The sequence below is a fragment of the Rhinolophus sinicus genome, chromosome 5, assembly GCF_057876585.1.
Source record: "Rhinolophus sinicus isolate RSI-liver-muscle chromosome 5, RSI-T2T, whole genome shotgun sequence".
NCBI lineage: Eukaryota > Metazoa > Chordata > Mammalia > Chiroptera > Rhinolophidae > Rhinolophus > Rhinolophus sinicus.
This window is the reverse complement of record NC_142505.1, coordinates 96923799-96945560: the sequence shown is the minus strand read 5'-3', so window position 1 is coordinate 96945560 and position 21762 is coordinate 96923799. Positions and strand designations below refer to the sequence as shown.

At 47.1% G+C, this 21762-nt stretch overlaps 1 protein-coding gene across 3 annotated transcripts in view; it reads left to right on the top strand.

Annotated features, from left to right (window-relative positions):
• CCNJL (cyclin J like) overlaps positions 1-21762 on the top strand; it is a 44824-nt gene that overhangs the window by 15793 nt on the left and 7269 nt on the right. For all 3 annotated transcript variants that reach the window (XM_019740662.3, XM_074313863.2, XM_019740653.3), the window contains exon 3: positions 8559-8772. In XM_019740662.3, the coding sequence (XP_019596221.1) occupies positions 8559-8772 (214 nt within the window). The remainder of the gene's footprint in view (positions 1-8558; positions 8773-21762) is intronic.

The following is a 21762-nucleotide window of genomic DNA, read 5'->3' as shown; positions in this document are numbered from 1 at the left end:
TTTCAAGTATTTGCCATTGCCCAAATTTGGGGAGTTGGGTATTTATTGAGCACCTCTTTTGTGTCAGGTATTGGGGTCACAGAGCTGCTGAACACGATGAACCAGTCCCTGCCCCCATGATGTTTACAGTCAAGGGGTGAAGAACAGTAAAAGCGGATGGTTGGACAGATGGATGGATGGATGGATGGATGGATGGATGGATGGATGGATGGATGGATGATGGATGGATGGATAGATGGATGGATGATGGAAAGTCCTTGATGCTTGGGAAGTACCAGAGGACACTCTTTGCAGAAGTGACTTTTAAGCTGACATCCGAAGGATGAGTAGGTTAATCGTAAAGCAATTAGAAAATTACACGGTGCAGGGCACCAAGAGTTAAAATGAAGACTTCCCAAAGTGAAGATTTGTACACCATTGATGGGAAAGTAAACTGGTATCACCACTATGAAAAACAGTATGAAATTTCCTTAGGATTTTAAAAGTAGAGCAATATATTCGATGGTATTGTATTGTAACAGCTTTATATGATGTCAAAGGGATAATAGATTAGGGGAGTTATACTTTGTGAGGGGTATATATGTCTAATCATTGTGTTGTTTTGTGAACCTGAAACTAATATAATAATAAAATAAAAGTTAAAAAATAAAAAAATAAAAAAAAAAAAAAAAAAATGAAGACTTCCCTTCCCTACCTCCCCTAATATGAAAAGCCAGGGGTGACTGGCTGAACTTTTACAATACACGTGACCTTCAGACACCTCTGAGGTTAGCCTCAAAGAGCCGGCAGAGCCTGTGTGTGAAAAGCACACACTGAGTTTTTTTTGCAACAGTGACAGCCCAGGGTCCCTGCCCAGCAGTCCTGGCTGTGGGCTCGGAGGTCTTTCTAACTGCACTTGGGCTGGCCTGGCTCGTGTTCCCAGGCACTTCTGAGTCCAGCACAGGTGTGGAGTGGTTGCCACCTCTGCCAAAGTCAGCATGGCAAGAGTCATAAGGTGCAGCAGAGACAGGATATTCACCTGGACTCTTCAGGAGCCTGTCCAAGCAGCCCCGCCACCTCTGTATGTAGCTCAGTTTGGGGTTTCATGTGGGTCATATCTTTGATTGTCTTATCTTTGGCCTTTCTCAGAGTTCAGTCCCTCTCAGATAATCCTCTTTTCTGCTCTGGAAACCCCAGGCGAGATCTTGGGCAGCAAGAAGAGTGGTTTCTAAAGCACTCAAGCCTGTCTTGACATTCACCACGTTCCTTTCCCTTTGAATGGCTCCTCTGGTCTTAGAAATGCTAGGGTTTCCTTCTCAGGGGGGCAGGTCCCCACATCCTGTTGGTTACCCTAGAGAAGGATGCAGGGTGAGGTAAGGGAGACCTAGGGGAAGGGGGGCATAGCAGGCCACAGGCAGAGAGAGGGTCCTCCCGTTGGTGTTTGCTCAGGTCGCACCTGTGTTCATCAAACAATACACTCCATCACATACTCAGTAGCCCGAACTATGTGCCGGATACCAGAGGTACAGCCAGAACCAGAAGAGAGAAGGGGTTCCCCCTCCCGACAGATATCACATTCTAGAGGAGCAAGAAGGACCATTAATAAACAAGCACTTCAGTCAACAGTAACTGCTGACTGTGGGACTGCACGTGGGTGCTGATGGATGTCCAGACGAAAGAGAAATGGCCCAGATGTCCAAAACGGGGGTCTGGTAAAGTCACGGCACAGCCTTACAGTGCAACAGTAGGCAGCCATTGCAAACCTCATTTCCATTGCTGTCTAAAGGGGACGTGGGATGTAGTCGTGCTTCTCTCTATCGTGCATGAGGCATTGTACGTGATATTTGTTGTTCTTTTGAAAATTTGCCAGAGAACACATTTATAATTAGTAAAAAGAAAAATACCATTTTGTGCTAGGACCTTGGTGGGTCTTTTGTGTCTTGTGAGGATGAAGTGGGCTGCCATGGATGTGATTATCAAAGGGTTTATTTTTTCAAAGCGATGATGTGTGGTAGCCAGGGAATTCTCAAGGATGTATTTTGAGTCGGGCCTTAATATAGTAAGTATCTAGTCCCTCCATGTTTTTTCCTTTCAAACGGGAAACACCATAATAGAAATAACAAACTGGTTAACTATTGCGTGTTTTTCAAAAATCCAGACAGTATTGAAAAGCATGAGAGTAAAAATCACCAGAAATCCCAGCCCTCTGAGATAACCACTGTTAACATTTGGTGTGTTATCTAAGAGTCTTTTTTCTAGCCTGTTGTGATTTTTAAAAATAAAATAAACTACTGGGATAACAAAAGCAGGTTTTTGTAAGATGGATTCCCCCCCCGTCCCCCGCCCCCGGAACTCCATATTGACCATCTGTCCCTGTTCCCTGCCTGGTCATCTGCTCCTCTCTAGACACAAGGTGCATGTGCTCTCCTGTCCCCCTCAGGTGATAAAGAGCCAGCATCCGGGGAGGGAGGTTCAGGAAGCCTCTGCCTGCCCCTCCGCCCCTCTTCATCTGTGCCCTCCCCACGGCCTTTCTGCTGGTCATACTGATGCTGCCCCTGGCCCTGCGAGAGGAAGGCCACCCTGCCTGGCTGGGTTCCTGCCCCCTTTCCGCCCACTGGCTGCTGCCAGCGTGCCTGCCAAGTGCCTGTCTAATCTGGGAGAGCTTTACAGGCTGTGCCCCTCGCAGGCTGCTCTGTTGTTTCTGGAATCCAGGCAGCTCAGCAGACCAGGGCTGCTTCATGCCCCTGGTTGCTGTGGCCTTCACGCTGACCCAGGTCAAGAGTGCGTGGGGGGAATGCGGCTCCTTCGAGCCCTTGTAATGAATGCCTTTCCCCCTAATTGGGTTAGGGAAGTAATCAGCTGAACTCTCAAACCAAACAGGGCAGGCTTGCTGGCGTCCCACATTGTTGTTCATTTGCTGAAGGATTGCGCTTGTCCCAGGGCCGAGAAGAAGCTGAGACTCAGCTCCTTATTCTGTGTGGCTTGGGAGCTCTGCAGAGAAGAACTCGGTATAACCAGGGTGCCTTTCCCGCACAGGCTCCCAGCCCAGCTATAAAAACATCAGGTAGAAAGCTGAATTCCCCCGTACAAAGCAGGTTCCTCAGAGCCAGACAGAGGCAAAAAAGCTCAACTTGTCTGAAGTCTGATTGGCCAGTTTGAGAAAAAGGCCACTAACGCTTGCTGAGTACTGTAAGTGTCTAAAATAATTTACATGTATGGTGGTGTGACCCCCATTTTCCAGATGAGGACACTGGGGTTCAGAATTCACATGCCCAAGGTTAGGAAACAGTGGGGTTGATCTTCTACCCCAGAACTGCCTGACTTCACAGTCTCTGCGGAGCTGCTCCTCCATATGTCAGGGGAGGCGTGTATTTGGTACAGAGAGGGACATCCTTGTAGTCATTCTTTTTTTTTCCTTTTGGTAGACTTAGTTTTTTAAGCAGTTTTAGGTTCACAGCAGTATTGAGCAGAAGGGACAGAGGTTTCCCATATATATACGCCCTCCCCCCCACACCTGCCAGCCTCACCCGTTATCAGCATCCTCACACGAGGGGTACCTTTTTTACAACTGATGAAGCTACATGGACACATCATTGTCACCCAAAGTCCATAGTTTACATTAGGGTTCACTTTCGGTGCTCACATTCCGTGGGTTTGGACAAATGTGTAAGGACAAGTGTGCCCCATTATAGTATCATTCAGAGAAGTTTCACTCCCTGAAAATCTTCTGTGCTCTGTCTATTCATCCTGCCCCCCAACCCCCAGCAACCACTGACCTTTTTACTGTCTCCGTTGTTTTGCCTTTTCCAGAATGTCCTATGGTTGGAATCATACAGTTTGTAGCCTTTTCAGATTGGCTTCTTTCACTGAGTAATACGCATTTCAGTTTCCTCCATGCCTTTTCATGGCTAGTCATTCTTTTTTACTCTTGCAAATATTTTCTGAGCACCTGCCTCTGTGCCAGGAACATCCTGGGCCCTGGGCAAAGGGTATAGACAAAATGGGCATGGCCCCTGCTCCACGGAGCTAGAGTTTAGCAGGGAGAGACACATAAAGAAGTAAATATTTGCTCATGAAGAACAGCGTGGTAAGAGAGAAAACAAGGGGCACCTGATTTGGAATGAGGAGGGCTTGAGAAAACCTCTCTTAGGAAGGACATTTAAGCCAATATCTGAGGGACAGCAGAAACGGGGATGAAGAGCATTGCGAGCGGCCGTTCTAGCTTTCAGAATCCTCCCACCTTTGAGACTAGCCTTTTCCTGGAAGCCCGGTTAGCTAACTCATATTTGACATGCATTGTTGTTACCTGTTCCAAAGTCTACAACTTTTTCTTTTATGCCCCGATGGCTTCCTGTGAGAATCTGCGCAAGCCCGCAGACCTACAGAGGGAAGTGTACGGAGGAAAGACCTACTGTGTTTCCCCGAAAATAAGACCTAGCCAGACAATCAGCTCTAGTGCGTCTTTTGGAGCAAAAATTAATATAAGACCCGGTCTATAGTAAAATAAAATCTGGTATTATATTATATTACATTACATTACATTATATTATGTTATATTTATTATATTTATATTATATTAAAGACCTGGTCTTATACTATAGTAAAATAATACCAGGTCTTATATTAATTTTTGCTCCAAAAGACGCATTAGAGCTGATTGTCCGGCTAGGTCTTATTTTCAGGAAAACAGTATAGTGTGTTGCTTTGAACTGTCTTCTCCCCGTTGGCACAAAGGGAAATCTAGGAGGAGTTAAGCTTCGCTGCACTGAGCAGGGAGGAAAGTCAGGAGGTTACATATCTGACTTGCGTTTTGGGGCTTTGAACTGCCTTGATGAGAGCAGTGCAGCCCCGGCCAAAGTTCTCTTGGCTAATTTCCGGTAGCTGCTGCTTACCGAACACCAAGGATCTGTGATTGTGTTTTTTTCTTGTCAAGAGCCCTAGAGCCCTGGAGCCTGAGGGCTTAGAGGAAATACACAAGTAGCCTGAAAGCTGGCGGGGCCTCCTGGAGGATGGCGAGGGGAGCCGCTGTCACAGGGAGCTGCAGCTCCACATACGGCCAGCTGTCTGGCCATAGCCTGGGAGCAGGCTGGCCAAGAGATCTTCATGCATGGCCACTGTGCCCACATCGACGCCCTCCTGTAAACCCTTCAGTGGCTCCCCATTGCCCCCAGCGCAGGCCAGATATCTTAGCAGGGCATAAAAGCTGGGACCCTGCCCACCCTCCCAGCCTGCTTTGTCCAGACATACCCCACTTGTCTGGCTGTTCCGAGCACTCTAGATTCCCCGGATGGGGCACCGACACCTGTGTGGCTTTGCAGGTGCTGTTTTTCCTGCTGAGCATTCTTCCTTCATCTTCAGCAGGTCAGTTCCTAGACGTCCTTCCAAAACTTGTCTAGACAGCTCTCTTCTCTTTGAAGTCCTCACTGACCTGCTACCCTCTACGGATGGTCACACCTTCCTCTGTGGGCCCAGGGCGCTCTGTATCACCACTTCATGTCAGGCCTTCTCTCCTCCCTCTCCCTCTTCCTCCCTTCATGTCTTCACCGATTAGTTATTGGGCACCAGACCAGGTTCTAGTCACACCAGGGTGGTGAGAAAACAAGGATGAGACCCCGCCCTCAAGAAGTTTAAAGTCCCATGGTGGCCGCATACATCCATCAAATAATGATGATGAAGAATACACCAAGCAGACAGGTCTTTTCCTTCAAGAAGTTAAACTGGGGGTAAAAGCTCTTCTCCATGATTTAAAAAAAAAAAAAAAAGTTGAAAAAAAGGCTGCATTAAAAGTCTTTTAGTCTCAAAAAAAAGTCTTTTAGTCTCAGCTCTGTTGCTTGTTAAGTAAAGCCCTGGGGTTACAGGACTTTTTCAAATTCATTTTCTTCATATGTAAACATAAGGGAGAGGAACTAATTTATTCAGGCTTTGAGCACCTTCCAGGAGCAAAGCTCTGGGGCTCCCACAGGAGCTGGGTCCTGGCCTCAGGCTCTGTGGGGGCACAAGCCAGAAGAAAAGGGATCCCGGCATGAAATCTCAGCTCCACTTTCACAAGACAGACAGCCCTGCCTTGAGAGAAGCTGGGGCTCTCACCGCCCGCAGCTTTCCTTCCTGGTGTTGATCAGTGTGGAATTCTATATTTGTCTTATTTGTATTTGATCGCCTTCTCTCTCTTTCCTACTGGCCATAAACTCCATGAGCGTGGGTGATGTGTCCATCGTATATTTTAATAACAGCTTTATTGAGATATAATTCACATACCATAAAATTCATCCTTTTGAAGTATACAGTTCAGTGGCTTTTAGTGTATTCACAGAGTAGTGCAACATCAACGCTATCTAATTTCAGAATATTTTCATGATCCCGAAAGGAGATCCCGCATCCGTTAGCAGTCACCCCCCCACCCCCCACCCCGTTAACCTCTACCTCTAGTCCCCAGCAACCACTAACCTACTTTCTGTTTGTATGGAATTGCCTATACTGGACATTGCACATAAATGGAATCATACAATAGGAGGCCTTTTATGACTGGCTTTTTTTTCACTAAGCATCATCACTAAGCATCACTTTTTTTCACTAAGGTTCATCCACGTTGTAACATGTATCGGTACTTCATGCCTTTTCATGGCCTAATATTCTATTGTGTGGATATACGAGTATGTACTACGTTTTGTTTATCCATTCATCGTTTGATGGGCATTTGGGTTGTTTCCCTTTTGATATTATTATGAAAATGTTGCTATGAACATTCGTATCCACGTTTTTGTGTGGGCATATACCCATTTCTCTTGGGTCTATACCAAGGATTGGAATTGCTGGGTCATATGATAACTCTACATTTCTCGTTTTGAGGAACTGTTTTCCACAGTGGTTGCACCATTTTATTTTCCCACCAGCAGTGTATGCAGTTTCTAATTTGTCCTGACCCTCACCAACACTTGTTTATTTTCTGGTTTTGTTTCTATAATAGCCATCCTAGTGAGTGTGAAGTGATGTCTCATTGTGGTTTTGACTTGCATTTCCCTAATGATTAGTAACATCGAACATCGTTTCATGTGCTTATTGGCTATTTCTGTATCTTCTTTGGAAAAATATCTATTCAGTCCTTTGCCCGTTTTTTAAATTAGATTGTTTACTTTTTTATTGTTGAATTGTAAGAGTTTTTTATATATTCAGAATACAATCTCATGGATACATGCTTTCCAAACATTTTCTCCCATTCTGTGGGTTGTCTTTTCACTTTCTCGATGCTGTCTTTTTGAAGCATGGAAGAGTTTAATTTTGAAGTCCAGCTTAGCTACTTTTCCTTTCGTTGCTTTTGCTTTTGGTATTATAGAGAATAAACTATTGCCTAATCTAAAGTCATAAAGATTTGCTGTTTCCTTCCAAGAGTTTTGTCGTTTTAATCTTACATTTAGGTCTGTGTCTATCTTATACCAGTTGTATCCCTAGTGCTTAGAATAATGCCTGATGGGTAGAAGGTACTTGATACCTACTGAACGATATGAATGAATTAGTATCTGTTGAATGAATGGCTGAATGAATGAACGAACAGCTATCTCCTAGTCCCAGAGCTCTTGCTACCTAAGTAAAGTCCCATTATACAGAGAAAGGGCACCAATTTATTTTAATCTCATCTCCCAATGAACCTGCTATCAGTGAGCTCTCACAATTGCTTTTCTGCTAGCTTCTCCTTTGCTCTTTTTCCTCAATTTTTTTCTCTTTAGTTTCTTCATTTGACAGAACATTACTAAGACAATTCCTAAATAAATAGTTTCTGGTCTGCTTTGGTTAAGTTGTAAATATGGTAGATATGTAAGAAAAGTTTTCCTGTTATAATCTTAGTTGGTTTGCTATTTCTCTTAGTCTTTCTTGTGTTAGATAAATAAATTCAGATAATATGGCAGTATATAAATTGCAAGGTAAAAGTCGCCTCCTGGGGGAATGTATGATGTCGACCTTTTAGAAAAAAGTATATGTGCAGGCAGAGAGACAAAAGAAAGTGTAAACAACTAATGGATCTGGGTGAAGGTATTTGGGAGTTCTTTGTACTATGATTTTAACAACTTTTTGACAATGAATTTGTTTTGGCTCTCCCAACCCATCTGCAGGGGAATTAAACTGTGGACCCTGAGAAGTTACCATGTGCTAGGTGCTTTCCATTCGTTTTTCATTTAATCCTCATCTGCTGAGAAGGAAACAAAGGTGAAGGCAGGTGACAACGGTAGCACATCTTGGTTGGGTAATAGAACCAGAATTTGGATGTGGGTCTCCTACATTCTGTAATCTCCAGTAGTCAGCCTTTTCCCGGGAATGGAGCCGATGGTCTCCTTCACCTGCCTCTGTCATCATTTAGGTGACACTTTACAAGCTGGTGCTGAGCGAGGGTAGATGGGAGACGGCCCAGGAGAATCTGGAATAGACGGGCTGCCATCCTGGGACTTGAAGGAGCGTGAACAGGATATGGAGGGTATCGGTACCCCCTAACCAGCCATCAGGCAACCTCCCACCTCTCGTTTTTCTAGCCATTGGAGGCTCTGAGGAGGCCGCCCTGACCCCCCGCCCCTGTGCCCTTCCTGTTCCAGGAACTGAAGCTGCCTGCCTTCCGAGCCCACTCCCCACTCCTGAAGAGCCGCCGGTTCTTCGTTGACGTCTTGACCCTGCTGAGCAGCCACTGCCAGCTCTGCCCCACAGCCCGGCACCTGGCCGTCTACCTGCTGGACCACTTCTTGGATCGCTATAACATCACCACTTCCAAGCAACTGTACGCCATGGCGGTCTCCTGCCTCCTACTCGCAAGTACGTAGAAATCGTGTCCTCTCTTCCCTAGGCTGCCTCCTCCTCCTCAGTGAGCCCAGGTGCTCCCAAATCATGGTACATCTCTGCAGTCGTCCGTGTTCATCCTTAGCGGGGTCCAAACTCATGTTATTAATAATAATCAACATTAGCATCTCTAATATACCTGGCAATGGGAGTACTAAAAGCATTTGTCTTATAGTAAAATAAGACCGGGTCTTATATAAGACCCGCTCTTATATTAATTTTTGCTCCAAAAGACGCATTAGAGCTGATGGTCTGGCTAGGTCTTATTTTCGGGGAAACACAGTACTTGGAGAAGTGTGGGAGCCCAGCTCTAAAAGATTGATCGTCATGAAGCCACTCAGTGACCCTAGGAGACCGATGCTTTTAGTACTCCCATTTTACTGAGGCACAGACAGGTTAAGAAACTTGCCGTGGGTCACCCAGCTAGGATATAGCAGGCAAGATTTGAGCCCAGAACTGCATGGTGTCAGAACCTGTGCACTTAACCCTGTGTCCCCTGCTTCCTGGTGTGGGACCTCTGAATGTGCTGGAAGAGGGGGGAACCCTAGCAACCACTGTTCTTAAAGGTGTTTAGAAATGTGACTGCTTGATTGGGGCCTAAGCAGGACCTATTATGTAGTCAGCAGTCCTGGGTACAGCCCTCTCGGGGCTTGCATCTTCCAAAGACGCCTCACTGAAAACACAGCATAGCTTTGACCATCTGTCTGCATTGGGAGGGTTTACTACATGAATGTGCTGCTGCTCGGGTATTCTGCTTAAAACACAATTCTGCCGTGCCACTGTGCCATTTAAAATCACCCTCTGGTTTACCAGCATTCTTAAGATAAAGGCCAGCAGTCAAGGTCCTGCCTCTCTCACCTCTGGCCTTTCCCCTCTTCATTCCCTGAATTCCAGCCAAGCTTCCTCTGGTCACAGAACTTTGCACATACTGTTCACTCTGCCTAGGGATTTCCGTTTCCTCTGCCTGCTTGTCTGGTCCTGTGTAAGTGTCACTCAGGCTGGCACCCCCAAGAAAGCCTTCCCCCGCTGTGCTCTGCAGGTAAGCTCTCCCTGATATACAGTCCCATGGTGTTGTGTGCTTTTAATTAACACACATCCCCCACTAAACAGCGAGTTTCAGGGAGGGAAGGGAGCCCAGCACATAGTAAGACCTCAAAAAAATATTTATGTGCTAAAGGAATGGAGCAGGGGATTCCTTTAGAGCTGGGCTCCCACGCTTCTCCAAGTACCGTGTTTCCCTGAAAATAAAACCTAGCCAGACCACCAGCTCTAATGCATCTTTTGGAGCAAAAATTAATATAAGAGCGGGTCTTATCTTATATAAGATCTGGTCTTTTAGTAAAATAAGACCGGGTCTTATATTAATTTTTGCTCCAAAAGACGCTTTAGAGCTGATGGTCCGGCTAGGTCTTATTTTCGGGGGAAACACGGTAGCCCTTAATGCAGAAGAGTGGAATACCCCAGAGTGGCCAGCAGCCATCGTGACATTTCCTTGACATCTAGTATTTTCTCCTTAAAATTCAATCAGATTTTACTGTCTCCTCCACAATATGTTATGGTTCTATTTTATTATACGTTCACCCCGCCTCCCCATCCTTGAGTCCCACTGATGCTGCAAGAAGACGGGCCCATTTTCTCCCGTGGCTTTGTCTGCTCCTGGCACACTGCCATGACCCTTCCCCCCACAGGCATGATCACCTAGTTCCAGAAGCTTTAGACTTGTCCAAATTCTGTCTTGTTTGCCACCCTGGCACCTCCACCTGCTGTTATTTACAAGCCCTTTGGCTGCTTTGGGTTTGTTGCCTCCCAATTTGTGATTTTCTCTACCTTGGACCAGCTGGATTTCCCATGTGACACAGACAAACCAGTCTTGCTGAGAGTCCAGCCTGCTTGCTACTTCAAAGTCCCAAATCAACATGCAGCTCTCTTTGGTCTTGGGAAGAGATGTAGGGCTTGCAAGACATCCCGTCAGCGGAAGGCAGAACGGGCATCGCGTTTCAGGAGAAGCCTGCCCCGTGGCCTTTGCCCTGCTGCTGTCTGTGATCTGTGGGCTGCATCGAGGCCACTGGGGGCAGGGGACTTAGATTTCCATGGGGCCACGGAGGCTCTCCCCCAGCGTCTGTCTGGGGCGCTGGGACGTGAGGCACACACTGGAGAGTCCTTTGTGCTTCTGCTGGGGAGGGAGGGGGTCTTGCAGATAGAGACGCAGATTCCCCCTCCCACATGTCTGAGGTCCAGCAGCCAGCCTCGGGGCAGGACTGGAGGTTTCAGGACACCTGCCATATGCTCAGGGACCCAAGGAAAGAAAAGTTTCCATGACAGCCTGAAATCCTATTCATTCCTCCCTCCCCTCTCCCCATGCCGACTGTCAGCCACAAGGAAGTCTGAAGTTCTGCTAATTCCATACCCAATAATTCCCAGATAGATAAGAGCGAGTTCCTCTTGCCCCCACCTGTCAGTTCTTAGGTTTTGAGAGCTGCTTCCAGATAAGAGCCTTTTGCACAGATGGAACCTTTTCGCCTACGTACAGCCCCATTTTCCCCATAAAACGGGTCCAGCCAGGACCCATGTCTGCAGGCCCTTGGAAGGAGGTGGGAAAAGCAAGAGCTTGTAGGTTGTTCTATGGTGAACCAGTGACAAAGCCGCCCCATTGTCTCTCTATGACCGAGGTAATTGTTTGCATTTCCTACTTAACACAGGACAGAGTCTACATATAGTCTAGCTGTAAATATACTATAAATAAGCAGAGTCACCCTCCTTTAATCTTTCATCTTATACAGCAGCACCCCACCCTCAACTGCCTTTTTGTTGGTGATACTTAATTTAAAAGGACTGTTTGAAAACATGGAAACCCCACGACTTCCAGGTGAATCGGCTTGGACAGAGTGACATCATCATCATCCTGGTGACAGACAGTAGCTTCGTTCCTTACTGCTAACAGAAATGTGTATAACCCCAGAAGGAACCCTCCTACTCATTAAGCAGGCATTTCCCCTTCCTTCCCACCCCAACTTCCTGCAACCACTAATATGTTTTCTGCCCCTATGGATTTGCCTCTTCTGGATATTTCATATCAAAAGAATCATATAATGTGTGGCCTTTTGTGTCTGCCTTCTTTCACTTAATGTTCTCTAGGTCCATTCACGTTGTAGCACGATCAGTACTTCAGTTCTCATCACGGCTGAGTATTCCATTGTATGGCTGCACCACATTTATTTCCATTTCATCTGTTGATGGACATTTGGGTTGTTTTTACCTTTTGACTATTACGATTAGTGCTGCTGTGAACGTTTGGGTACCTGTTGTATTTGAACACCATTTTTTCACTTCCTTTGGGTATAAACCTAATTGGGATTGCTGGTCATATGATGATTCTATGATGAACTTTTTGAGGAAACTTGGAGTTTTGCTTTTGCCTGGTTGTTGGCTGTTCAGAGATGATTGTGCATTGAGTCCTTAGCCCCAGAGCATGAAAGAGCAAGAGGAAGGAGGGAGGGTGGGAGAAAAAGCCTGAAAGGCCACCGCAGTGACCTTTTCAATAGGGTAGCATGTCCTTACATGTAAGACCTTATTATTAGGATGCAAGAAGTATGAGATACATTTTGATTGTAAAAAATCCAAAAGGTACCGAAGTACCTAGTGTAAGAATTAGCTTCTCCCCAAACCCATAGTCCGGTTCCCACAGTCTGGTGTGTACCCTTCCGGACCTAGACGTACTTATGTGTTTTCATAATTGGGAAAATAAACTCGTTTTCATTTACAAGGTGGCAAAAAGGAATCAGATTACACTCAAAGAAGCTGCCCAGTAAACAACATTGCCAGAGTCTCTCCCTGCCTCCCTTTTCTGTTCTTTTTCTCTCCATCTCATGTCTGTCCATCCCCCTCTCTAGAGGTAACTTGTGGGAACAGGTGTCTTCTTCCAAAATTGATCTGGTATATTTTCTAGCAATGCTCTGAGCTTATGCCAACATACCGTCAATCCTCATGATTCAAACATTCCGTACTTCCGAATTCACTTACTCAACTGAAATTTATTTGTAGCCCCAACTCAGGGCTCACAGAACTTTTGCAGTCGTTCACAGACGTATGCCGAGCAGCCGTGTGAGCTGCCCTGCATGCATGTCTCCAGCGAAGATGGAACAAGGCAATTCTCGGCCTTCTTATTTCAGCTCTCGTACGTAAATCCAGTGTCCTTTTCCATGTTTTCCCACTTGTTGGCTTGTTGGGGATTTTGCTGTTTAAAATGGCCCCCAACCATAGTGCGGAGATGCTATCTAGTGCTATCCCCAGTGCGAGAAGGCTGTGTGTGCCTTTTGGAGAAAATATTTCTGTCAGATAAGCTTTGTTCAGGCATGAGTTACTAATATAATGCTGTTGGCTATGAATTTCAGATAATGAATCAACAAAATATTACACAGATGTACACAAAACAAGGTTATGTAGTGATTGATTGTGATCAGAAGCTCACGGGACCCTAACCTTATACTTTCCCCTAGGAGTGTGGTTCAGTATTCACTAATTCAATGTCTGCAGTGACTTTAACTTAATAATTGTGAATAATTAGAATCGACTACATATTTACACAAGTGGATTAATGCCAAAGATGCTTTCTTCGGTGTATGTTCGGGAATATCTTTCCCATCAGTCCATGTGGATTTACCTTACTCTTTTTACTGACTGCAGAGTCTCCCGTATTATAAACCTTGCCATCTGTTTAAATGAGTCCTTTGACAATGGACAGTTAGATTGACATCTGTTTTTTTCACTGCTATACATGATATGACAACTGTCCTTTTCCCTGTGTCTTTGTACATGTACAGGAGTGAATATGTCTGTGAGATAAATTCCCAGAGGTGGGATTGTTTTGGTCAAATGACGTGTGCATTTAAGATTTTGATAAATAGTGCAAAATTGCCTTGCAGAGGTTTTAACAAAACCTAACTGCAAACAAGATCCCTTTTTCATTAAATTGAATTTCATTTGCGTGAGCCTTTGGAACCAGCCTTCCACCTAAACAACAAACTATCAGTAGAGAGGCAATGTCCGTCCTTCATCCTGGGCCCTCACCAGAGTCCACTTGTGGCTTTTCTTCTATGCCCCTCAATGGGGTGCACATTTGCATTCCACCTTTCTGCCTTGTCCTTTCAGGATGTCCAGATGAGGAATGAGTTCCCAGACCAATTGCTTTGAATGCTCCTTTAGCCGGAAATCATTAGGCACATCTTTTAGGGCAGGTACCAGTAAAAGCCATTGCTTGCTGGACACTTGTGCGCTGGTCATCTAAGATTCTAAGAGAGGCCTCTCTTTCTCCCAGTAAATCGCCTTCATTCCCCCTCAGTCACCCCTGCCTCCCTCCTTTTACCCTCCCTCTGCTTTGATTGTTTGGCAACTGTTGCTTCTGGGAAGCAGCTTCTTTGACAGCAGGGCAGTGGAGTAGGATGGGGTCGCCCAGTTGGAGATTTTGGAAACTTGAAAGCAGTCTTAATCCCTCCTGGCAAAAAGGATGAAGGAGGCACCAGCTTCCTGCCTGCGGAGGTTAAGCCCACCAGCTCACCACCTCCAAGCACTAATTGTAAGCAGTGCCTACAAAGGGGTCGGTTTTCCAGGTGGCCTTTCTCAGGGGTGTATTTTGGACAAAGCATGGGATGTACTCACAGGATGAAACCTAAATCTGTAAGGAAATATGGCTGCCCCCGTGCAGGAGATAATTTAACAGCTCCTTGCGTCTCATGCAAGAGTGCCCCGGAGGAATATGACATTTCCTCTCAGCCATGGTTTCACATTTCAGAAATCAGACTAGGTCTTACATTGCACATGTGCACTTAAATGTGACAGTTGTTGATCGTTTCCTCTGAAAAGCTGCTGCAGTGTGCATGGTGCACCTTCTGCTCGGTGGCTACACAGCCCAGGGCAGACTGAGAAAGGTGGTCTGTCACGTGAGGGCCACGTTGTGCAAATCTGGGCTCGGGGCTTCAGTGTTCCAGCACAGTGAGGGAGGACCGGGTGATTTTCCATTTCCTGTTCCCATCTCTGCAGACTGGCAGGCTTAGGGCTATTTCAAAGAGAAGATTTTGTGTGAAGTACCTGTCAGACAGCTGGCTGGGCTGGAAACTCAGAAATTGTACAGTTGGCCTTAGCAAGTCTAGTGCCCAGACCTGTTTGTCCAGAGCCTGGGGTTCTGGGCTCTGAGGGTTCTGGAGGGCGGGTTGGGGGCAGGGGGGAGATCTTAAACTGCATGAGTTAATTGAACGTGGACTATTCAGGAGCCTTTGACCCCACACAGTAAATCATTCCAAAAAACAATTTATTCTGCCTCTGCTCTGTGCCAGACGCTGTGTTCAGCCCTGGGGAGAGAGTGGGGAATGGCAGGAACATGTGCCGTCCTTGTGACGGAAGATGATTCTTTTCATACACATGTGCCTACTATGCGCTGAGCCTGGGAGACAGGGGAGCACAAAGCAGATCACGTCCCTGTCTTAAGCAGCCTTCAGCCAGGCATTACCAGCAGGTCTCTGGGCACATGCCAGGAACAAGCCAGGTGCCCTTCTAAGAAAAACCCAGCAGTCCTTCCTGTTAGGAGAACAGCCTGACTCACACAGTTCCCTGGCTCACACAGTTAGGGGGAAGATGGCCGGGACATTGCCCTCAGGCACCCTGTCTGCTCTTCACACTACCTGCAGTGTGGCTGCCGGGAGCCAGGCGGTCGGTTTTTATTTCTTTTTTACTCTCTGTAATGAATACTTGTGTCTTGTAGTACTTTCTCCCCCGTTAATGGCCGGGATTGCATTATACCTGCTCTCCTGCTATTGCCAAAGTGGAAGAAAACACTAGAGTCCTTATTCATCAGGTCCCTTGTTCCCTGGGAGAACCACCCAGAGGGTTTTCCAGATTACCGCCCTCCCTCGCCTCACCAAGGAGACTCTGCGTGGTGGAGAGTTCACTCCCCAGCTCACAGCTGCCTACCCTTCGCTGGGCACCCACCACCTCATCAGCATTGCTTGTGATAATACCAGAAAGGCCATTGCAGTTGGTTTTAAAACTACTGTCAGACCCTAAGGAAATATGCCAGCCTGTTACATCCCTGGGTGGTGAGGTGAGAGATTGTTTTCGTGTGAGCTGTGTTTCAAGCCGCTTGCTTTGCCTCTCCCTCTCCCAGCCTCCTAAGTCTTCATTTTAATTATAAGCATTTCAGTGTCTAGACAGGAAGTCTTTTCTTTGTCACTGACATGTTGGGATTTATGGGGCTCTTCTAGGAAAGTATGACACCTCCTGACCTATGGGCACTTGTAAAGCAGATTCATGCTGTGATAGTCTTGGATAAGGGCAGACCCACCTTCTAGAACCTTCTTTGGCAGTTACTCTGCCGGTTCTGGCTTTTAGGGTCCCATCAGTGGTGTCTTGTCTTCTGAGAAGTTTAAATGGCTTTTCTTCAGCGGGAAAGAGATTTATTCCTTGTGGAAAAAATACGTAAAGAATAAAATGAAAATTAGTTGTAAACTCAGTACATTTTTTTCTATAATCAAAATTTGGGGACGGGAGGCAGATCCTGGTCTCAGTGATCGTCGAATGGCTGACATTTATTGAGTGTTTTTATATCAGGCAGTGTTCTGAGTTCTTTGCATGGAGATACTCATTTAATCTTCAAAACCATCCCGTGAAGTAGGCAGTATCGTTTCCCCTAGTTGACAGAGGAGGAAACTGAGGCCTAATAAGTTAGGTAACTTGCCCAAGGGGACAGGACCGGTCGTCATCCCCGAGTTGCTATTCTCAGCCCCTACACAGTAGCAGAGCACTTCCTTGGCTGCGCCAGGAAGACTCGGGCCAGCCAATGGAGAGGTTGCTAGGAGACCCCCCGGCTCTGAGCTGCAAGTTAACCTGGATGAAAACTTCAGCCCCCAGGACCGGGTCTCATGTCTGGAACTGGCTTCCCTTCCAACCTTGAGAGAAGTGGTGTCTCTCGTCCTCCTTCTCTCTACTCCCAGCACAGGTTGGAACAAAGAAGGACCCGGGGCCCACGCCTGATGCCCACGCCTTTGTCACTGCTGCCCAGGAAGACTCGTATGCTCGTACTGCAGCCGCAACCCCATCAGGCCTGGTGCAGAGCAGCCCCTGGTGAGCTTGGCGTGGGCGTTCTGCACAGCAGTGACCTTCGTTACACAAGACAGCTCGGTTCCTCTCACAAAGCCCTTGCTTGAGCCTGGCTCCAGATGACAGCTTTGTACATGACAAGGGGCCCCCGCCCCACAGCCGCTGCTTTTAAACAGTGAGATTATTTGGGTCCCTTGTAAATCAGAGCACCGGGAGCCAGAGATTGGCCAGAGACGCTGTGTGAAGTCATTGTACCCGTTGCTCCATCCTGAGACAGGGAAGTCCTTGCAGCCAGAAGGGAAGCCGGTATGTGTGACCCAGCTGGCTGAATGCCACCTCTGACCTGGGAGGCATTTTTAGAATTTCCTCCTGAAGAAAACAAGGGCCCAAAACTGCATCTCTAGTCACTGTTTCCAAAGATGGAGTCGGGTATTGATTCAGCCTGTCAGAAATGTACATTCATTCATTAACTCATTCAGTCTTTCTGGAGGCCTGCTCTGTCTCAGACACCAGCGATGCAGCCACAAACAGAACAGCCTTGCTTTTAAGAGGAAGGAGCAAGGCACAGTAAAGGAGCTTTGTCTTTGTTTCCTGAGGAGGGAAGTTTCCGGGTCTACCCAGACGGCCCCTGAAGCCCAGGTATGGCTGGGATTGGAGGCTTGTTTCTCCGGGACATTTCCTAACCTCTGGATCCCTGGAGGGGCCGGAGATCTTGGACATGGCTGCAGCAAGTCTTTAAGGGCAGAGTGGCGGGGGACACTCCCTGCTCCCCACTCCCTGTGGTCTTCACAGCTTCTTCTCTGTCTTATAGCTGGAGGGTTTTCTTGCTCTGTCCCTGGCTTTCTCTCTCCTCCACATCAAATCCTACCCAGAACCTGAACTGTCATTGTACCTGTGACCATGATTGCTCTCTTGGTCCTGAATAGAGCAGAGGTTTATACAGAAGAATGATTTCTAATGTTTGTTAAGCCCTGGGCACCATTCTCAGCAGCTAAGCCCTCATGTCATCCTTACCACAATTATTCCCATTGCACAGGCCCAGGAGGTTGAGGCTTACCCAGACCACACCCACCAGTGCGTGACCGAGCCTCCTAGAACCCAGCATGGTCATCACGAGAGTGCTGTCTGCCCCTCCGTGCTGTATCATGAAGTAAAACAGCCTTTCAGAGGGTGCTGGCCTCAGAGTCGTTTCCTGGCTTCTCCGTCAAATTGCTCGAAATCTGTCTCGCCTGGTTCCTCAGACACTTGTCTGCTGGATATAGGAGGTACCCTTCTGGCCTCTAATAACTACAGAAAGCCCAAGAGTTTTTTACTGAAAAAGCTGGTTTGGCCAGAGTTGGGGTTGTCCTTTAGTACAGAAAGTGTCCCTTTAGAGACGCCCTCTTCAACTTCAGTTCTTTCATTGGAAGAAAAAACGAAGTCCTGTTGATGGTACAGCTCCTTAGTGCACAGGCTCTGGAATGAAGTTACTAAATAACACGAGCAGAGGGGAGGGTGAAGAAAAGCGTATTTGTAAAGAACAGGGCGGTGAGATGGGGAGGGGCCGCAACTGGCCTGACTCCCTCATCCATGGGAATTCCTGCCCCCAGATAGATACCCTCATTATGGAGACGGGATTGTAGGGATCCTTGTGACAATATCTGACATTTCCTGCTTATGGTTTAGAAAGCTGTGGACTTTGGAGCCATTGATTCATTCATTAAAAAAAAACCAAACTCTTTATTAAGTGTTACCTCTATGCCAGATGTTGTGCTAGGTGAAGGGGATCTGTGACGTTCTGTAAGACAGGTGTGGTCCCACCCTCATGGAGCAGACAGCCAGACTTTTCATTTTGCTTTGTCCCTTACCGGCTAGCTGGGTGATCTGGGCAACTCACTTAACATTTCTGAGCTTCTGATTCCATGTAGAAAACTTCCAGCCTCCCAGGGTTGTTACCAGAATGAACAGTGCGTGCTGATGGAAGGCATAGCAAGCGCAGTCCCGCAGAGGCGTCCCCTCTCTGATGCCGGCCAGGCTGTGGTGGAGCCTGGCCTGCAGCTGCCCTGACCTCTGGACCTCACATCCTGGGGTGGAATCGGTGCCTCTTGCCAGCTGCTGTGTGACCTGGGGAAGTCCCACGCCAGTGGGGAGGACCCATCTGAGAAAGGCCTTGGATGGATTCCACGTTCCCCTTTACCTCCTTTTCTGGGCGCCAAGGTCACAGTCCAGGGGAAGGAGGCTGGAGCCACTGTAGTGTCCACTCTGGCATCCAGCACAGCCAGGCCAGTAGCTTTGCCTGTTTTCAAAGGAAAGAAGAGTCGCCAGCTGTTGCTTTAAAACCTGGTTCACGTTGGCCTCACCTCTGAGCCTAGGTTTAGCTCCTGAATGAGTGTGTCAGTGGGCACCTTGCCAGACGTGAAGGGCTGTTGGGGGACTAACCAGGAGCACTGTCTAGGAGAGTGGGCAGCACGGGGCCTGGACCTCAGAAACGGGGCTACACTGACCTTTTACAGAATCCTGTGTTGTGCCCCTGACCTTGTTGTTAGAGAATTTTTCTAAAGGCAGTGTTTAAGTGTTGATGATTGTTAGAGCTGGGTGATGCATTCATGGGAGTTCATTATAACATTTTCTCTACTTTTTGTATACGTAAAATTTTCCAAAATAAAGTGTGTTTTTGTTTGCCTTTTTTAAGCAATTAAAAGTATGGCTTCTCTTGGCCCTACTTCAGAAAAGTCAGGAATCCTGTTTGGTCTGCTTAAGGTTTGATCGCTAGGACAGTAGGTAGAAGAAGAAAAGCCAGTCTTTTACGGTTAGTCAGTTCATAGAGACAGAAAATAGAATAGGGGTTACCAGGAGGAGCTGTGGGGAGCGGGGAGAAGGGGAGTGATTGTTTCATGGGTATACAGTTTCAGTTTCTCACGATGAAAAGAGTTCTAGAGGTTAGTTGCACAACAATGTGAATGTACTTAATGCCACTGAACTGTACAGTTAAAAATGGTTAAAAGTAGTAAATTGTATGTTGTATGCATTTTACCACAATAAAAAAAAAAGCCATTTAAAAAGAAAAAGAAAAGAAAGAAAAGCCAGTGTGTGTGTGCCCCTCCTAGGCCTGCTGTGTGAAGAGTGGCCTGGCGTGTGGTGAAGGGTTCAGGTCACTGGACCCAAAAATACCCAAAGGTTATAAAAGACATTGTAGGGACCCTTGCAGAATGTCAGATACGGGTTAGATATTAGAACATGTTATTGCATTAATGCTGATATTCTTAGGATTGCTAAAAGCATTATGATTATGCAGGAAAATGACCTCGGGGATGGATGATGAAGTGTCTAGGAGGGCATGTCACATCTACAACCTAACCAGAAATGGTCCAGCAAAACCAATATGTTTATACACAGGCGCGTATACACACACACACACAGCAAATGTGGCTCAGTGTCAGCCATTGGTGAATCTTGGTGGAGAGGCATCGGGGTTCATCTGTTCTTTCATCTTTTCTGTGGATTTATTTGGAAAATTTTCCAAATTAAAAAGTACCTCAACCATGTTAAAGAGAGTCTGTGGCTCTTTTCTGACTTGGAAAGACTTGGACCACTGTCCCCCGCCCCTCCCAGGGGACCTGCCTGAAGACTTGCAGGCATCTGTTGTCTGTGCCGTTTGTCTGGTTGATAAGGAGCAGGCAGCTGAGTGCCGGTGCTTGGTGGTGCTGTGCTGAGGACAAAGAGCTGGCCCCACTCACCATCGTGGGAGGAGGGGAGGAAGTAAGTGTCTGCCAGGCACGTGCAACACCAGGAAACTCATAAAATCTTTTCTGGCTGTGAAATGTTTTGTGCTGGGGAAGAGTCGCTGAGCTGGGGTGGGCAGGCCGGCCGCTAAGAGCAGAGGCTTTGTAGTTGCTCTTCGGTTCTCTGAGCTTTTTCTGAGTCTCTGGGGATCCAAACAGAACCGGCAGGATCCAGCACGTGTGCAGCGCAAAGCACAGTGCTCGGCCCAGCGGAGGACTCTCGGCATCGATGTGTGCTGGGCACTGAAGCATGTTCCCTTGGCACAGCCATTTCATAGCCACGTGGGGCATGTTCCTAGGTGGGAAGCGAGAAGCCTGCAGAGTTTAGTGCAGTTACATTCAGAGCCAACACGTTGAGGATTCAGACCCCCCTCTGCCTGGCTCTGGCCTCCTGCACGGGGGGGTCCCCAAGAAACAGCAGGTGAATTCAGACTCCTCAGTAACCATGGCCCATTCCATTTCAGGGTAATCCTCCTGGCCTTGGTGGCCGGCGGAAAAGCAGAGCTCTGAAAGGTTTGAAAAGCACTGAGGGCAGGGAGGAAACTAAGCTGACTGAGCACATCTGCCCGTGGAAATAGATTGCTGGCTGCCAGCAATGCCATGGGAGGGTCTCAGTGCCACCCCCAGCACAATGCGTGTTTCTACCGGGACTGTGACCGTGCCACCTTCTGCTCCGGCAAAGAAAAGAGAGCTTATATGTGTTGAGTGCCTGCAAACAGTGTTGGCCCAGTTCAGCATAAGGGTCAGGGAAAGCGTGACCGTTTTGCAAAAGCAGATGTATATATATATATGTTGTTTCTTTCTTTTTAAATTGCACAAAGAATACATAATCACTGGAGAAAACAATTAGGAAATACAGATAATCAGAGAGCATTAGAGGAGAATTCAAATGGCATAAAATTTCACTATCTCGAGAGAACCAGTCCTTCAAAACAGATATTCACTGGGCACCTCCTGTGTGCCAGGGGCGGTGCCAGGACCTGGTGGCATGGTTCCTGTCCTCATGGGGCTTACGCCTGTTAAGTGCCTATTAAGGATCAGGTGCCAGCCAGGAAAATTAATACTCGGTATTAAACAAGCAGTCTGAGTGTGAGCAGGGCCTAGAGGCCATCCAGTG